General features: G+C 35.4%; 1 protein-coding gene across 1 annotated transcript in view; it reads right to left on the reverse strand.

The window, feature by feature from the left end:
- TTC7B (tetratricopeptide repeat domain 7B) overlaps positions 1-20,271 on the reverse strand; it is a 118,349-nt gene that overhangs the window by 21,418 nt on the left and 76,660 nt on the right. The window contains exons 17-19 of the mRNA XM_066551965.1: positions 18,138-18,235; positions 7,747-7,887; positions 5,451-5,653 (exon numbers count right to left, since the gene is read on the reverse strand). Of these exons, the coding sequence (XP_066408062.1) occupies positions 5,451-5,653; positions 7,747-7,887; positions 18,138-18,235 (442 nt within the window). The remainder of the gene's footprint in view (positions 1-5,450; positions 5,654-7,746; positions 7,888-18,137; positions 18,236-20,271) is intronic.

A 20,271-nucleotide genomic window follows, 5' to 3' on the forward strand; every position in this document is an offset into this window, starting at 1 on the left:
TCAAAATGCAAGCAGAATGGCCACTGTTTTCTCAGGGTACTGAATGCAATCACTTGAAATATTTAGATCTTTAGATGTGGTCAAATCACAGTAAAATGCACTCTATAAGGATCAGTGAGTATTTGGCCAAACATGTATTTTGCTTTCTCTACATTTTGTGAAATGATTTTGAAGTTTCTGAAGGGCAAACCCACAACATTTTATACACAAATCTAACAAAACAATGACCTACATTTCCTCCACTCTTTGTCAAGCACCCTGTGCATAAGGATGCACTTAGAGAGTGAGTCAAAGGAGCACTGAGATTTGGCATCAGCATTTAGCTCTGTACTAACCACTTACAACCCAAACCACCCATGAGAACCAGCACAATGTGCTTAGGACAGACCTGTGAGGCCCAAACCAACAATGTTACTGTGCAGGGCCTGAGGATGAAAATCAAATGAGTTACTGAATGTTTTCCACATGAGAATACTGAATTACTGAAAGAAAAAAGTTAGCTGGGTGACTGTGTTTCTCTTCCTTAACTCCCATGACCCTTTCAAACAGGTTCTGAATTCATGTTTTAAAGTATTCTCTGTTTTTCCTTTTTTTTCAGTCAACTCAACATCTGTGACAGGCTCACAAGCACATACAACCCATACAAACCAGACTTCTTTCTGGCAGTGTCTTTGGGTTGAAAAAAAATATAAGAAGTCAGTATAGTACAGTAAGAAATAAATAACTGTATTTATAACTGAGAGTTAAAGCACACATAGTTAATCTAAACCTTATGGGATCTGGTTTAGCTATGCATAATTATAGGAAACTAACAGGTATCTAACAGTGTGAAGTAGGAAATGTAACTCCCTAAGATATTGCTTTTTGAAAACTAATTTCTACATGAGCAAATTGCTTATGTAATTTCTCCCTTCCTGTTCTAGTTTTCTGCTCTTAGAACCTAAATTACTAATAAAATTAACTGGCAAGTGCTATGGTTTTTGTGGTATTTTTGATATTCAGGAAGTACTACAGTCTTCTGGGATTATAGCAGCATAAAAATGCTGGATACCTATTTCACCTCAAAGCTAGATTTAAGTAGGAAATTTTAGCCTGAGAGAGAATACACAGATTTGTTTCCTGGACAATGGATTGAAATATTCATTGCCATTTCAGGCATTACTGAATGATGGTCTGTTTCAGGAGTTTCCAGACGTCAGCAGCAGGGCTACTTTCCACAACAGCACTCTGACTGCAGAAGATAAAAGAATGTTTGTTCCTTTTTTTTTTTCAGGGGAGGAAAACAATGAGAAAAGCAGGAAGGCAGCAATAATGCAGAAATCTGGACGTAGTGATAAAGGGTAGGGAGAATGGAGAAAGTTGCATAAATAAATCCATTCTGGCCAAAATCAGGCAGGTGATAACCATAGGTATATGACACTGAAGTGTAAATCATCTTTTAAAAATTAAGTAATTAAAGAAAATTTTAAATTTCATTAGGTATGAGAAAAAATATTTGAAATACAGAAAACAAACCAAAGCATTTCAAAGCTTTAGAACACAAGTTCATGTTGTTTTTTCTGAGTGCACTATACAAACCTTAAAAAGAAGAAAGGACACTGCATTTGTTCAAAAGAATTCTGTAAAGTATACCTAATTAATACTGACATTATTGCTTCCCTCTTGACATCTTGTGAAGAGTGAGAGCTAGCCAAATAGCAAGTTGGTATAACCTCTGTCTTGGAGAAAATTTCAGTTAGTGACAAACAGGAAAAAATAGCACCTGAGAATAAGGCAGAGTTTAAAATGAGCATTGCTCAACAAAATAAAGTGAATGAACATATGGATTAAAACACTAACTGTGCAGGGAATAATTTAGTTCCACAAGGAACTGCAGAGAATTTAAACAGCATTTCTCCTTGAAAAAAGCTAGTTTTGTTGTTGGGCTGATTTAATTAATGAGCCCCCCAACATCTTAGAAGGGGTGGAAATAGCAGTGAGCAGGAACATGCTGCCCCTGCAGCCAGTTCTCTGTTGGAAGAGCTCCCATCTTAGATAATGCAACAGTATGGCCCAAGCAGCTCCATTTCCCAAGTTCAGTTGAGCAGAATACAGCTAAACCATTTTTCATTTACTCATGGATCAAGACCCCAACATTTGGTGTTACGTTGTCTTAGGCATTTCATTAGTAAGGTAAAAACCTTCCCTGTCAAACCCTCCCATTTGTGATCATCATTTTGTTGGCAAACAGATCTCTTTCATCACTCTTAACTGCTCCAATTTTCACACCATCATCAAGATCTCCTGGTTTTCATTTTAGTAACTTTCTTGAAACAGGAGTAAATCTGTGAAGACCTTAGAGACAGCAGCAAAATGAGTAAGGAATTGTTTCTTTAAAAATATTGTAATTTTGCAAAAATGATGATGCCAGCCAATAGAAAGCAATTTCATTCAGATAGTACACTAGACTTCTGCAGAGTCTTCATGGCCACACTGATAGAATGTGGATCTGCATGAGAGACAAATCCAGGAGTCTTTTGGCAGAAACTCCAAAGCACAGCACATGCTGTAACTCCCAGGAAGAAGTACAGCACCTCTGGAGCCACAAAACTAACCTTTCTGGTCTCTACTCACACAGTTCTCCAGTAATTTAAATTAACAAGGTTGTTTCTGTGTAGAAACAGTAGATCATATTCAGGAATAGGTGCTTAGAGAGAACTTATGGTGAAAATATTGTATGAAATGTTGCATGAAAAATAGTAAATTTTTCTAAGTTTAGGTTTTCATCCTTCTTACCAGAGTGATATAACTTCATTAAAAGGATGGATTATAAAAGGAGAAAACTCCTATTCCCAATATGCTGTTCTTATTCATACAAATTGAAACATATATTTTATATAGCTTCCCCCCTCCCCAGACAACTACAAAGGCTCAAATCAAAGATCCAGATTTTCAAATCATTTAGCATGAGGAAATTTTGAGTGTCAGGTGTCACTCATTCTAAAATTTTAATAAAAACAAACAAAAGTCCTTCCAAACTGATTTCCAATTCAAATATTCAAGTAATTTCACTTGGAGAAGCAGGCCTGGATACAGATGCTACATGCTAGAATTCATGCCATCCTTAAATCTTTCTTGCTTTTTGTTGCATTTTATACATAAAGCTTCTATAATTTATACTCAGCATTTGCCCCTCAAAAGGAAATTCACCAAAACTTATTAAATAAATATAGGCTCTAAGGTAATTTTTATGTGGAAACAGTTGCATTTGATATTATTTTGAAGCATTGCTAGAAAGCCATATAAAATATTTTTTAAATATCAAATTAATCACAGAAAATAAAGGGGTTTTTTGCATAGAACTTTCATTCATTAACCAATTGTCAGCTTAGAATTGTGAATACAAATATTAGAAGTTAATGTTTGAGCTGTTGTCACAGAGGTTGGTACCTCTACATTGCTGTTGTCTTAGCTGCCCTGCCACTGAGATCATATTTCTTTATAATAAATAGGTAAATATACACAAACAATGTGTTGGGATGTACAGATACTCATCTATACACACAGGCAAGAGTAAACACTGCAGGCCTCCTCATTAAAATAATTTTTGCAATAGTCAAAAGGTCAAGAAGGATACAGAAGCTTGTACTTTCTCCTACATGAAATTACACAGACAAATATTTTTATAGCACACGTCTTGAATATTTGTATTTAAGCAGCATAAATCTCTCAGAATCTACTCAAAACATCATCCTAGAGCAGAAAAGGTGCAAAACAGTAGAAAAAGTTCTTAGAAACAAAATTTTAAATTATAAGAATCCTTTAAAAGGACTGTCCAATCCAATGAAATGAGCAGTTATCTACAAGCTAGGACCTGTTTTCAAACAGAAAATCTCATAAAAAGGAAACCTAGATTAGAAGCCCAGTAATTTTCATCTCACAACACATGTCTCTTAGACAGCTAATTTCTCAGTCATTCTGAAGAGCACTGTGAATTTACAGACTATTTATTCAAGAGTGCATTCAGAGGAGGGGCAAAAAGACACCCAGCAAAACATGAGCTTTCATTTTCACTGAGTTGCACTGCTTTAGATTGACTGCCTGCTTCTTCAGGAAAGGCAATCTTTTGGCATTTGTCAGCAGGCTCCAATATCCTGAAATGCTGAAAAAGGTGAAACAAAAAACTTTCTCTGCGCTGCCTTCCTATCTGATCTTTTGTCTCATATGTTTCCCTCAGGGATGCACAAGAAATTTATCTGAATAATTCATAAGTACCTAGGCAGAAACCAGCTTCTATTTCTGAACAAAAAGGTTGGGTAAGAAGCTGATTTCAGTTGTTCTATTCTGCTCTATCTGGAAGAAAACTGGATTAAAAGTAATTTTCTTAACATACTAAGCACACAATATATACATGTATGTATCCATGAAGTATATAAACAAACATATGTTTATACTGGGGAAGGTACCTTTGTACTCAGATCTATACATTCATTTAGGGGCAAGACTGATTCTCTACCTTCCAAAAACCCAAGAAATGGCATAGCACAAAGGTAATCAATAAACATGCAGAATGCAGAAAACAGCTGTACTCTGCACTGGTGTGGCCTCGAGTGCTGTGTGCAGCTTTGGGCACCGCAGTGTCAGAAAGACATAAAGGCACTGAAGGCATCCAAAGGGGGGCAATGAGCACAGTGAAGGGCCTTGAGGGGAAGGTGGGTGAGGAGGGCTGAGGTCACTTGGTCTGCTCAGCCTGGGGGAGACTGAGGGGAGACCCCACTGCAGAGACAACCTCCTGTGAGGGGAAGAGGAGGGGCAGACACCGATCTCCTCTCGTGAACAGTGACAGGACTGAAGGAATGGCCTGAAGTTGTGTCAGGAGAGGTTTAGGTTGGATATCAGGAAAACCCAGAGGGTGTTTAGGCACTGGAACAGCTTCCCCAGGGCAGTGGGCACAGCACCAGTCTGACAGAGCTCAAGAAGTGTTTGGACACTGCTCTTGGACACATGGTGTGACTCTTGGAGTCTCCTGTGCAGGGGCAGAGTTGAACTTGATGATCCTTGTAGGTCTCTTCCAACTCAGAATATTCTATGATTTTATGAACTTAACTTTTACTTCAGAATACCAAAATGACTGGTCTTTCCTGTACACTATCCAGCTACAGTATCCAACTCTTCTCTTACCATAAGCCACCTTCACTTCCCAATGGCATGAATATTAGGCAGATGCAAATTGCTTCTTCTTCTATAGCCTCTACTAGGATTGGAATAGTCTTATGGCCTACAAATCCTTTGTATGTCCCAACACACAAAAGACAGAATAAATGCCAGGAAAGACTGTTTCCAAAGCATTTTGTAATAAGAATAAAGATCCCAAACTCACAAGTTATGGTTACCTACATCAAGTCAGGACTTCACAGTACAGTGTCACCAGCTGAGATGACATTGCTCATGACCATGGGCCCAGGACTTACCAGCCTCTGCATGCTTTTCACATGGGTAGGGCTAATGGATAAGGCCTCTTCATACCAGCGTTTGGCTTCATCAATGTTTCCACGCAGTTCAGCCACCTGACCCCTCATGTAGAGAACATAATGTGACATTGGAAAGAGATTAGCTGCTTCCTGGGTACATGCTGTAGCCTCAGCAGGCTTCCCAATTCCTATGTAGACTTCAGCTGTGGAAGGAATGTCAGGACCAATTAATGATTCTTGCTTCATCATACCACGACTAGATGTTGTCACATGTGCTTTATTTGTAAATAGTTTCACTTTAGATAAAGACTATTTTCCTAAAAATATTTTGCATCTTAAAAGAGAAATTATTACCTAAATTATTTCAAATGCATTCCTCTTTCAGGAAAGTTGTTTTTTTAAGTGTATCAGGACTTACAACTTCTAAATAGCTGTTTGAAACCCCAGAATACTCTTTCTAGTTTGTTATTTTTATCTTAAGTCTTGGATTTTTTTTTTTTTTCTTGTGGACAAGTCTCCACGGCATGGCGAGACTCCTCTCCCTAAGAGAACTGAAGAAAGACTATTTTGGAGGTGGTAAATGACTGAAAGTCCCAGGTTTTGCCTCTTTATGATGTTAGTGAGAAAGAAACGAGGGTGTGGGAGGAGTAGAAGTGTTCTGGTTTATTCTGATTCTCTTATTATTTTATATTTTAATTCTGTTAATAAAGTTTTCTTTATACCCTTTAAAGTTTTGAGCCTGTTTTGCCCTCCTCCTAATCCATATCTCACCACAGGAAATGAGTAAATGATTCTAGTGAGTGCACTGGCATTTGGCCAGCACAAAACCCACCACATTAATTGGTGCGTTGGCTGGGAAAGAAGAAACTCAGATTGGCAAACCAAAACCGCCACAACCCACAAAATTTTTTTTAAAAACCAAAAAAAAAAACCCCACCAAACAGAAAATAAGTGGAACAAGCTGCCACAGAAGGCTGAGAAATTATCAGCATTATAGATGCTGAGAGTTACTGTAGATGGTCATCTGTGGCAGTTTCTAAGTATTTAAAGTCAATGCTGCCACAATGCAGAGCAGGTGACTTTACTACACCCTGTTGGGCCTGGCCCTATTCTAATCTGTGTTGCTTTTGAGTAGCCCAAATGAGATCACTATTATTAATCACTGTAATTGCTTTCTTTCCAATCTTCTGGGCTTTTTCCCTAAACCACTAAACCATTTATAACTGAGAGCCATGACCCTGCAATGACTTTCACACCACACAACTGTAGATATAAATAGGTAAATTTAAATGCTATATAAATGCTAAATAAAGCACTGTTTTGTTGAAAACACGAAAGAAAAAAAAAAGTCACTGAAAAATGCTCTGAAAGCAGAACAAAGCATAACAATTGCTGGCTGATTTCTAAATTACATCTTTCTGATCCAGCTATCAATAAAAACAATTGCATGTTATACATTTTTAACTGTATAAAAATACACTGGATCATAATTTTCTGGTTAAAATTTTATGTAACAGCTACTTGTGATACTGCAGTTAGCTTGAGGCTTGAGGCATCATAAGAATACTAAATCCACTCAACATGACTCCACATTTAGACAAACAACCCTGAATCTTTAACATTAATGAAACCTGAAGGAAAAGAATGGAATTCAGGCTCATTATCACAGCTGCAAGGGACAGGTTGCTCAAAACTACTACTACTGTTTCTTTCCCTGCACATGCAGAGTTATTTCTTTTCTATTATAAAATTTTGTAGTTACAGGAAAGATAGTCAAAAATCTTACAAACATATTTTTCCATTCAGTGGATTCAGTGATCTGGGATTAGCTCAGTTGGTTGGAGCATGGTGCTAGTAATGCCAAGGTCACAGGTTCCATCCCCCATCCCCTCACAGATCATTCAGTTAAGAATTGCACTTGATGATCCTTGTGAGTGCCTTACAAATCAGAATATTCTGGGATTCTGCAAGAACACCCAGATTTCCAAGCACTAAGATACTCTAGGTACTTCAGAAACTAAATTCTTCAGGGATAAGGGAGAGAGTACTGTATTTGTTCCCCAGAACATATGACTCTACTGGTAACAGCTACATTCTAAAACTACTGCCTTATCTTTCATAAATGATCTTACACAGAGAGCAACTCTAGCATGCTTTTGATTTCTTGGCTTGTTTCAGTGCCACACACATGGAAAAAATATGATCTGATAAGTGGTAACAGATTCTGAATGAAGCAAACAGATTTTAGTAAGTCCTTAGCCTAGGGCATAAAAAATAAATTTTACTATCACAATACCTGCATGTAGCCATATTTGAGCCAGAGTCATCCAAGGATGCAGGGGACCTTGTTTAGGGGCACTGCTTTGCAGGGAAGAGGCAACCTCGGACAATGCTTGCTCCACTCTGGAAGCTGCTATTGATGTGGCATGGACTGAACCTGTAGAAGTAACAAAAAGAATTTACCAGCACAGAAATAATGAAGGCCATATGCATGGCATAAAACATTTAATTGCAACCCCTTTCATAAGAGGCTGTACCCCAAACTCAATATTTATTTTACATTTACCATCTTGAAGAATTTTTTAAAATGCCAGATTAATTTTCTTATAAAAGCTTTTATATTGGTCTGAAAATCTATATAAAAAACACACTAAACTTTGGTAACTGTACCTGACATTTTTTGGGGTTGCTAATATGAATACTCTCTATTAAACTTGACACCTCTTTTCTGGCAATGTGCAATCCAAAAAAGGTTTGTGATGGTATCATACACTGTAGTCTTCAGGTTGCTGCATTCACTTTGATGTTAGTATTAACTTCATCTTTCCACAGAGTGCAATTAGAGGATTATTTTACAATAATAACAGAACAAAAAAGAGAACTAAAATACACACAGTGATCACCACATACACTACCACAAATACACCATTAAACTGCACTGAATGTAAAACTTGTCTAATCAAGAAGGCTGAGTGTAAGTACCTTGTGGCAAAAAAGTCCACAAAGTTTTTTTGCATAGAAAACATTCCCAGAGCATATTAAGGATAATTCTCATAAAATGTATCATTTCCAAGTCAGATTAGAATCTCATTGGCAAATAATAACCTTTTCAAAGTACTGGAATTAAAAAGCTTCTATGACTAGAGAATATCTAATGGCAACTGTACTTTGGATAGTCAATTACTGCCAGCATATTTAGTCATGACTTTTTTTTAAAATCAAGACCATAAATGTTTTAAACTACATTCCTTCTTGTCATCTAAGCCTCAGCATTATCTCTAGTTGTTTTACAATTACAAATTACAAAATCTCATACTGATTAGGCCTGATTAAAAAATAAAGGCAGTATAATATTCCATAATGGATCAGATGAGAAATTGTCTAATCCCATCCCCATATCCATAATGATCAACAATGGCAGATACTCCAAAAGATAGTATTGAATCCTGTACAAGTTGAACTGCACCCAAAAGCTTGTCCTCATCATTACAAGTTAAGAAATAAACAAAACCTTCACTCAATGTTGCAGGTTTTCTAAGAATTTTAATGAGAAGAGATCTGTCACATGAAATATACATTTTTAAATGTGACAAGATAAATCAGCAAACCAGAAAGCACAGGAAATTCCTAGTAAACAGATCAGTAGGAAGAGGAAGTTAGTCTTAAAGTATGCATCATAGTTACCTTAATTAAAAGAAACAAAGGCAAAGCAACACAGGACATAATTAGCATTTCACGTCATTATGAACAAGGAATTGCCCTGGATATCTGAAACAGTGTCTGGCAGTAGAGTTTGCTTTCCTTTTTACTGGCTGATGAAACAACTCAAAGTTCAGCCTGCACAACTGAACATTCGCTATAGTTTTTGTGTCTCCTATTTTAAAGCTTAAATTCAGAAGAAATTTAAAAGGGAAGTCTAAGCAAGAAGCACATGGAGTGAGTTATAAGAAAAATACTAGCAAATGTACCAAAAATAAGCACCAGTCACGAGTAATCCTCTTCTTGTCTGACAGCCATTTCTGTACAGCACATCACTGCAGCCTGGCACTTGTCAGCCTGCCAGGGACTAATAGTGAAAGCACCTTCTTCCCTCCAGAACAATTTGTAAAGAAAAGGTGCAATTCACTGCCATAAAGGAGATCATCTAAACTCTTCCTTTGGAAAAGCAAGAATGCAATTTAGTGTTAAAAAGGGCCTATATTTTTTATTATTTAAAGCAAGGACTCTGGCTGCTAGCCAGGCCACAAGTAATTTCATAGAGAAAGTGTGCTGTTGGATTTTATGCTTCCAGTATTTAACCATAAAGAACATATGATAATACACTATTAAAACTTTTTTAATATCAATTTACTTATAAAAAAGAACTATACTATGATAAGATTCTTATGAGTTTCTGTGCCATCTGTATTAAGATTAAACAGAGTGAATACTGAGTGCTTCCTACCCTGGACTTTTTATAAAGAGTGGCATAAAAAGAGGAAAAAAAGTTTAAAGTATGTCTAAAATTTTTCTTTCAAGTGGTATTATTCAAATTGTTTATATTTCCTCTTTAGGAAAAAGGCATCCCTTAACATATTGCAGCAATTAGTTCTCTGAAGAAAACACACACATATACAAAGCAGTGACCAATCAGGCATCTTTCAGGGACATTGCATTCATGCTAATACTCTAACCCATAAAGCCCTAAATACTTTTTTAGTACTGCACAATTAGCTGTCATCTGAAAAATTTGTGGCTCTTTTTGTTAAAACCCATTTAGTAAACTTTAATAAACTAAACATCATTTAAAGATCTTGTGTACTAAGAAGTTTTTTCCCACCTTCCTTCATATTTTACTCAAGTATTTTCATACTAGAACTAACTTATCTGTACCCTTGTCCTTACCCAGGATGTCCTAACAGGTTCAGATCTTTTTATTCACATGACAATTCTAAAACCTACAGTAATTTCACCTACACTGGTAAAGATACAAAGTGGTTTGTGAGAAATTGAGGGTAACAAGTATGTCTTAGAGTCTCCTTGAGGCTTTATAGATCCTATGAAGCCAGTTTATTTGGAGGTTCCCTGCTGGTTTTGTCACCAGCTCTGCTCCCTTGTCTCTGTCTTATCTGCATTTGGCTTTCTTTGGTCTAAGGTCGGGACCCACAGCCAAACACAAACATATCCTCACTTTCACTTACAATTCACTGTGTTGCAGCGTCCTTCAAATGCTCAGATAAAGTTGCAGCAATTTCTCATTTAAAATTTTACTGATCTTTCATGTACAAAAATACCTTTGCTCTTTCTGGGTAACTTCTATACCTGCTGTTATAGCATGTCATTTGAGACTCAAGAACAAAAAATTCCCTCCAAATAACACAAGTAGCAAAGAATATTTATTTTGAAATGGAAATCATGAGGCCTGGAAAATTAATATATCACCAAAATAGATCCTGGCTACTCGCTTTCATTTGTTTAGCTTTGTTCTGAAGCTTGTTTATACTAAAAATGCCAAGTGTGAAACAGGGACTGTCTTTGCAAGACCTAGAATTCACTAGTTAAATTGATTAACATCTGGAATCACAATCACATTGCAAAGTGTGACAGAAGGTCTTAACCATGACAAAATATTCCTAAACCAAAAAGGTATAACCTCCCATTCCTATAATGGCACTTGCCCAGAATCTAGTTTCTTCTCATCATGCTTACATCCTATCTGCAACAACCATGCTGCAGATTCAATGTTTTAACTCAATCTCAAATAGAAAACCTACCAAGAGCTTTGAACAAAAACAATTTACCCAAGAAGTTAAGTCATGTCACAAAAACCTTTCTTTTCCAAGCCATACCTACAGTTAAACTTTTGTGAATAACGTATTCAGTTTATTCTCTTCAGGCTTTTTGTAAATGTTACATGAGAGTCCACATGAACTCACCCATTAAATACCATTTAGAAATACCACACACCCTATGGAAATGAGCATGTCATGACTTCTTCAGTTCTTTCCTTGGTCATTTCCACATAAATTCTTCACAACGCAGTGTAATGGACATAAACTAATATGTGGGACTCTATCAGCACCTAGATGGCATGGCAGCTTTGAGAAAAACAAAATCACTTTGCTATGTACATCAATTTCCCTTCTGAAAATGAGTAATAGAATGGACTGTCATCCTTCATGGAACATGTACACATCAACTCACAAAACCACTATTGGCAGGATTTCTTTTTATGCCATAAAAGAGAATGTTACTCAATAGTTTTACATTCATCCCATTTCAAACATTTCAATATTTACATAAAGAAAAAAATGCTTTAACTGCAATGCTCATGCAGGAGAAAAGATGAAAACCCCCATGACTCAACTTTACATGCACACAAAGAGCTGGAAGTAAGAACATTAGTGGTGTGACACACAGAGAACTGTAAGAAAAGCAATTACATAATACAAAGAGGCAGCACCTTCTGCAGGACTAATACATCCTTGAAGTGATGCATTTGATAAGACAGATTGGCAGATTTAACCAAAATTCACAATTTTTTTCATCTAAAATTCATTAAGAGTCTGAGATACTTTTCACAATCACAAATTACAAAGCTATCTTATCTCTTGCTACAAAGTTGTGCATGGAGATGACAGTAGTCAAGTAAGGACAGCATCATTCACAAAGCATCCTCTCAGCTCTTTGAAAAAGATTTTCTGTGCTTAGTCACTGTCAAACATTGGCTTATGTATCTTCTTATTTTTTTCTCCTTCACCAAATTGATCTCCTGTACTATCCCCAAGAAATTTATGCAAAGGTAAAGTAATCAATGAAAAACACAATTGAATGCTATGAACACAACTTTATAAGGTAACTGGTTAGAGAAAAAAAATATTAATTCATATCCTGATTAGAACAGGTTTTTTTATTGATCTATATTCTTCAATCTTTCTTATTTAGTCTGCTTTTAATAACTTCATTATTTCAAAGTGTACTCTTCATTTATTTTACCATAAAAAAAAAGTAGTAGCTTATTATGAGTCACAACAGCAGCTTCAGTATTGTGATCTGGATCAGCATACTTCTTTAGGAACAGCAGTGCTATAATACAATGTACTGGCAGTTGGCCATTGTGTTACACAAGACCTGCCTAATATATCTTTATTTGCAGTCCTCTAGAAATGAATACTGCCTCTTTAATTATTAAATGCAAGTGTTAGTTGAGTGCATTCAGGTCTCGTAAGATTACAGCCCTTAGGGTGACTGAATGGGCAAACAGCTTCAGCCTTGCTTTACACACTGATGGACAAAACATGTATGGCTTGTGCTAAAGGAAAAGGTGGTTTTAGTCCTTCAGAATTAATAGAACTGCACAGTCAATACTACTTACAAACTGAAAAAAGGGAGTAAACCCCATGAAAGTAAGCATCTGATGGATTGCCTTTGGATAGATCAAACCACAAATTACAATCCAAAGTAAGAAGCAAAAAAAGAGATATATAAGGCAGAAATTGTAAGAAAGTCAAAGGATTTCTGATAACCTTCAAACTGTAAATCAGGTTGACAGGATTTCAAAAGATAAAAAATACTAAATAAGATGCTACACCTCTAAAATCATGTTCCTGTTAAACAGAAATTGGAAGTCAAGTCAATAATACAAAATGCCCTTGGCTTTTTTCACTAGAAAAAAAAATTGAATTGAGCAAGATATCGAAGATGAGATTTTCAGCCCCTAAAATTATATTAACATACTATAGGCATCTAGGAAAACTGCTCCTTACTCACACAGCTTTAACTTTCATTAATTATTGACACCATACAAAGGACTCCAATATCTTTTTTCTTCTTTTTCATGGTTCTGCTCTTTCTCATACAAATGGTAGAAACTCCTTTCCCTGAGGATACAGGAACTTGGAAATGGAAAACTTGGGCTTCACATAATGGAATCTGTGCTGACTTTATCATTCTTTCAGTTTGCCTTCATTCTTGAGTAGGTTCTTACTAACTTAGTGCTTTGCAAAGAACAAGAACAAGTAATTTAATGTTAACTGGGAGGTACTGTTTACAGTATAGGTCTGAAGAAGTGCAACTCAATGACACCCAAACCTGTAAAAACAGCCAATCAGTTATTCAAATGCTTCAAGGAAGTCAGACTCAAACTTCTGTAGGACACAGATTTCCTGGCACTTCCAGTTACAGGCTTACATATGAGCTAGTGTTTTCAAAACTCTGGTCTTATGTCAGCTATTTAACAAGTGCATTTTGCTAGTATGCAAAGATTTATTCGCTATATTTTGCTTGGAATGAATATATTTGACATGAAACCGGTCTAAAGACCAGGTGTCAAAATCAATTTAAGATCAGATTATAGTAAATTCAGTGACAAAATAAAGTGCTATTTATAAAGATATAAGTGAAGAACCATTTAAGAGAAATTAAATGGAGTTGAAATGTAGTGACTGAAAAACTATGTTGATTTTACCCTGTCACCTGAACTCCTCCGGCAGCATTAGTGTACACTTTGTAGTTAAACACCATGGAGACTGATCTTACAGCTGGTTTAAATTGGCATCAGTTCAATTCACAGAAAGGCTCTTGACTTGAAACAGCAGAATGCTGATTTTCACTGCTCTAATGCCTCCTCCAAATCATTCCAATATGCCCTACCTGCATCATGACACACTCTGATATTTAGGCAATGGTTTCCTTCATGTGGATTTTCAGGGAATGTTTTGGTTGTAATTAATTAAAGGCTTTCTGAAATTAAGTTATTAAAAACTGTCCAGATAAAAGGAGATTCTGTGGCAGGGACAGTCTTTGTTAGGCAAAAGATGCAGCACTGGAAATAATTTACATCTGTAAATGCTACAAAGCAGCTTTGACCGATAATCTCTTTCACTGAACACCTATAATTCTCTGTAACATCCATGAGAACATGAATATGTCTGTAGCTTTACATCTTTTGGGATGAATAAAACAGTCTAACAGTCTTCTCTGATGAAACTCTTAAAACCCATGCAGTATTTAATGAAAAGCAGCTGAAAGGCCAGATTTCCCTGACACTGTTGAAACATAATCTATTCAACCATGGTTTATCAGCTGTGAAGATTATCAGAATAATACAGCACAAACATGCTCATCAGGAAGAGAAAGCCAATTTACAGTGAGTAGGTGAACAGGGCTCAGGAACTTGGTCACAGTATGGAGAGGCTGCATGGGGCCAGACAAAGGTGTCTGGTTTAGGATGAGGATGAGGAAGATGAGAAGATACAAACAGTTGGAGAGGAGACTCTGTTCTTGAGAGAGAAGATGAGGAAGTATCAGAGGCTAAAAAGCGAAACAAAGAGAATGGTAAGGGGGTGTGGAGGGGGACAGGAAAGAAAAAAGATCCAACAGGGTTTAATGGACTCATGGATGCCAAAACCGCAAAGCATTTGTTTCACTGCTCGGTAAGATCAAAATGGCTCCTACATAAAATAAACATCACTTCTGAAAGTAACAACAAACATACCCCTTTACTTATATGTGCTCTTCTTTCATACTAAATTCGATTTAAAAAGCAAATAAAATATTTTTGTCCTTATGTTCCACGGCATAAATTAAAAAAAAAAAATATATTTATGGGGGAAAAAGGCCAAAATCTAAAACTCACATAATATTGTTTCTTCCTATGATAAACTAGGTGGACTGCAACCAAACTGAACAGAAAGGTTTTAAAAAGATTGATTGGAATTTATCTTTAACAAATAGTCAATCAGTCTGTAGAGATTTGCATATTTTTGTCTGTCTTAGAATATGAAATGTGGCTGTGTCCCTGTGAGATTGACTGATTCATCAAAGCTCTTTTTCCCCCCTGCCCCTACATTTATTTCCTTCATTGATATACACAAATATAACTGCATGCCACTCATGGCAAGCCAACTGAAACAGACAAGCTTGAAGTAAATGTGACACAGTTATTGATCAGGACATTAGAATTGTAATTGTAATTGTCTAGCATTGTAAGAAATCCACAATACATTCTTTTGATACTTTAAAGGCTACACAAATTTAAACTTGAATCACTTAATCATTATAGGATTGGTAAGAGCTCCACATAAAGCAACTTTTCAATCCCTTTTTTTTAAGGGTCAACTTCTACTTAATTGATAGATTTTAAAAGAAGAATTTACACCAATTGCACCTGGATTTTTTGGAAGGATTTTACATAAACTTAAAATTTTAATTTTAGCTCTCATTTCTTGGTACTTGGATGACTGAATTCAGACTAGATAGGCAAGGGAGATCATCATCATCATCATAGATGGCAAGCAAAGTTAGGAACGGGAAAATTTCCAAATGTTTACATGTATCCAGACATACAAATGTATTCACAAAGTAGCATTACACGAGGAGGGGATCAAACATTTCCATCCGGAGAGGATTTTCAGCCAGAACTTTCTTGCATTTTAACATTTGTTACTTATTTGCCAAATTCCTTCTGCTTTTCTAAACACTGCGGATCCACAGATTTTGCAGGTGAGCCCTTTCAGCCCTACAAAGGTCCAATATCTTGACCATCCATTGTTTCTATCATTTATCTGTTGTGAATATTATTTTATTGACAGTCTGCTTAAGTTTTCTCAAACATTATGGCAAGCTTGACTGTTTTTATTCTTGCAGTACCATAATCTTTTAATTCCTGCAAAAGGTTTATATAATATTCTGATGAAGAATTCTGGACAAATATGGGATGTGGAGCTTTTTTGTAGATGTAATTACATAGATTAAGTAGATAACAAAGTTCTAGTCCTTGCCAGGAATTGAGTACTGGTACTGCAACAAGGTTTCTTCTGCTAAAATTAAGAATTAACAATTAAAAAAACTCACCAATAACCAAAATCAACTCTAACTCCCCTTAAAAAACACCCAAAAACTTAAGGGACATCTACCCACTGATCCTCCACAATTACCTTTTATAAGATAAATAATCAAAAACGGATCCCATATTTTTAATTTTCCATCTTGTTCTCCTTGACAATAGAGAGTTAAGTTCTAACAATACAGCTGAGATTCAGAAAAAAAATCAATTTGGACCTGCTAGAAAAATCAGAATGTATGCAGAGATCCTATTTGGATCAGGATATTGGCTGTAGGATTTGAATTTGGGGCAAACTTCTTGAAAAGCTCACTGTTTTGAATGAGGGTTTATTTTTACTTGAAAGCATTGAGGACTATGCAATCTTTAAAGTGCACCAATTCACTGTGCTCTCAAGTATGGCAGGCATAAAATGGGACACCCTGAAGGTATAAATCAAGGGCTGTATGTCCTCACTGGAAAAGAAACAAACAAAAACCACCACTAACCACAAAAAACCTTTCACAATACCCATCCCCAACAAGCACTTTTTGAAGGCATAAAACTTTATCGATAGTTATGTCTATCTATATATATGAAACCCATAAAATATAGTTATGCTCTTAAAAATGAAACAATCAGCTAGACTAGAATATGGAATGATCACCATAGCATGATACAATGTTATCTTATCCCTTTTAATTATAAAAATACAAGAAGACAGGAGATTCCATGTTAATTACTCCAAATCATATTGCTAGTCTTGAAATCAAGTGACCTGATCTTTGCAATTAAAACTGCTTGCACTATAGCAAGCAAAGAACTCAACTTTATATTCAAATTGAACATTTAATCCAATTTTAATTTACAGAAGTTAAATAATTAAATTGGATTTTTCTCTACTGCACTATTGTGATATTAAACATACAGTACACTTTTCAATATGTCTTAATTTATGGGTCAAGTGTAGTCAAATTCATAGGCTGTCATATTTTCCCAGAAGGTGTTTGTGTCAAATAGTGGTTGAGCAGAAATACCCCCCTGAAGGGTCCCAGGAAAAGCTTTCTATCATTTTAAAACCCAGAAAAAAGAAAACTCATAATATTTAGAACACAAGTAAGACATGGCAAAAGTTTTTGGAATTAGCAGCACCGTGAGAATTCCTTCTGCAATCTCTGCAGAATGCGTGGCTCATGTACTTTTTGATTGCATAACTTCTAAGGTATATTAGTTTGCATTGGGATAACTGAATATATTAATACAGGCAAATTATATATTGTCAGTATTTACTGACATGTAACAATTCTAGATTTTATGTAGCATACCTGTGCACCACAATTTTTTATATGTATGTAAAAATACCACATTATGTTTGATTTACAACAAATACATTTTGCTTTTAATGTCAAAGAATGACCACAGTAAGCCTAGCCACCCATGTAATTATATTTTAACATCTATTTGAGATTTTAATTAATTAAAAACAATGTATTGTATTCTTTTGAGATTCAAATTTCTCTGAATTTTTTAAAAAATTATCTTTTAAACAAAAATGTGCAAATATCAAATGAACGAAAAAGCATAGCATTTTGGCAAGTAGGCTAGTTCAGCATACTAATTTTTAGCCCTTGCATAAGGAAATACTACTAAACTCAGCAAGATCCATACCATAGATATTTTAATTTATAGAGAACATGGTCAGCAAGTACTTCATAAGTTAAAAAGAAGGAAAAGAAATCTTATATCACACAATGTCTATTTCCACTTATATGACAATAATTAAAATATAACTTCATTTTGCAAAATCAAAAAAATAACTATTGCAAAATCTAGCTATGGCCAGATCACTTAACCTATTTTATTGTTCATATTGTTTCATTTCTTACCTGTTTCAGGATCACTGAAATCTGGTAATGTAATTGTATTGAGCTGTCGTCTGTCAGCAATAGCTCTGTCTAACAAGCTGCTCCCACGTCCAGAATCACTGTAATGAAGTACAGAAATTGTAAGCTATTAAAATACAAAATTATATACTGATATACAAGTTTCATGCTGCCCTACTCCCACAAAGGTTCTTGCTATAAAAGTTACTGTTATGACCAAATTTAGTAGCAAGCACCACTAACCACTCACAGAGCGTTAAGCCAGTTGCATTAAAACAGAATTAAGCTGAGCAAAATTAAATCCTTATTTATTTCAGCACTTCTTCTTTCATAATTAATACAACCAAAAAGAGAATAGTGGCTTTTAATTTAATTCATAACTAACACCTCTACAGAAAGAATCTATTGTACCTTGAATACGATATGGGGTACAGGTTTCAGAGAAAGCTGAGAAGGCAGTTATAAGTTTGAAAATCCACACTTTCTCTGGAATGAATAGAAACACTAAAGCCAGGACATCCAATTTTAGGTAATGATGTTATAAAGAGCTTAGTTTTGTGTTTTTTTTTTTTTTTTTTAATATATGCACATATTCATATTAACTGCCTAATGTTCAACTTGACTCTAACAGCATAGCAGAAACATTTTGAACACTTCTAACATCTCAGGAGCATAAACAGTAGCTGTGATTTTTACTGACTGCACCTGTGGGCAAATGCACTTCTACTTTAGCAGTAAATCAGTATCTGCCCCTCAGGCTTCTTGTAGATATGCCTCCTGGAAAACTAACTGCTCCTAGAACTACTATTAAAAATTCAGCACAAGAACTGGGACTGAAGAACTAAGTGTTTTTTCTCCTTCAGATGAGGCAAGCATTGAGACACATTGTCAGCAAAGTGTAAGGAAGCACATATGGGCACTCCCTCTTTAACATTCTATGGTTAATACAGTAATTTCATTTTTAGGATTGTTAAGTCTAGTACTATTCATTATCAATAAATATTTTCTTTAAAACCTCGTTAAAAAACCAAACCACCCCACAAACTTAAAAGTAATTAAGCTTTAAAGCAGTTGAACTGTTAGCCCAACTTAGCAGAGTGCAATCTTTTGTCTGATTCTCCTGAAGAGAAAGAACTGTACAAAATTCCTTTAAATTCTTACAAGTTTAAAGTAAAGCCTGAGAAACTTTAATCTAAACTGCAAGCCTGGAATTCAGCACATCTCTCCATCTGCCTTGATTTTACAACTGCCTCCTTCTGAATTTGGATTGAATTAATGACAAGAAATCTCCCAATAGTTCTTAATAGTTGCAAAAGTCAGTGAAACAACATTCCCTCTTTTTAGAGCTTTTACTAAAACGGTAGAATTAAAATTTTACATTACCATGACATTATTGCATTATTTCCTTACAAAATGACATCATTGTAGAAATCCACAGGAAACAGAGGGGAACTTTCTGGGCCATGCACTATCAGCTATAGCTGTAACATCACTTGGTGTAAATTTTCTGTGGTAATCACTTCCTCAATCCACATGCAACCACATGCCAAATGTTGCTGACAAGTAGAGCCAGACCTACTGTCAAGATCTTCTAAGCACAGCACTGGCACTGTGGTTTGTTCCTTTTTCAAATGCAAACCATGAAGTGGAAAAGAATTCAACTATTTTCTAATGCATTTTAAGCAGTAGACTAATGTCAGACACTTAAATCTTCCAAGACTTGCACCACAAAAAAATTTGAAAATTCATATTAACCATCTAATGAGAAAAAAGTTTGTATTTCAATTAAAGACAGAAGTTCTATATTGACTGAACAAAGGTAATTCACAGGATTGCATTTGGCCCTTTTTAAGGTATGTCTAGGTATTTGTGATTTATTTTTATTATTAAAATATTATTGAGGACACTAAACCCATGTTCCCACTAAATCTGATTCACTGCAGAAGAAATATTTAATATAAACCACAGCTTATCAAAAAAGTAAATTCTTATCTTATTAGGAAAACGATACACCAAATTAGTTTTCAGTCTAAATCATAATAGAAAAAGATATTTCAAGTAAGCATAAAAGATATTTAAATCTTTGAAGAACAATGTTATAAAAAGGTTTAAAATTATTAAAAGACCTTTTATTACT

The sequence above is a fragment of the Molothrus aeneus genome, chromosome 6 (genome assembly GCF_037042795.1).
Source record: "Molothrus aeneus isolate 106 chromosome 6, BPBGC_Maene_1.0, whole genome shotgun sequence".
NCBI classification, from domain to species: Eukaryota; Metazoa; Chordata; class Aves; order Passeriformes; family Icteridae; genus Molothrus; species Molothrus aeneus.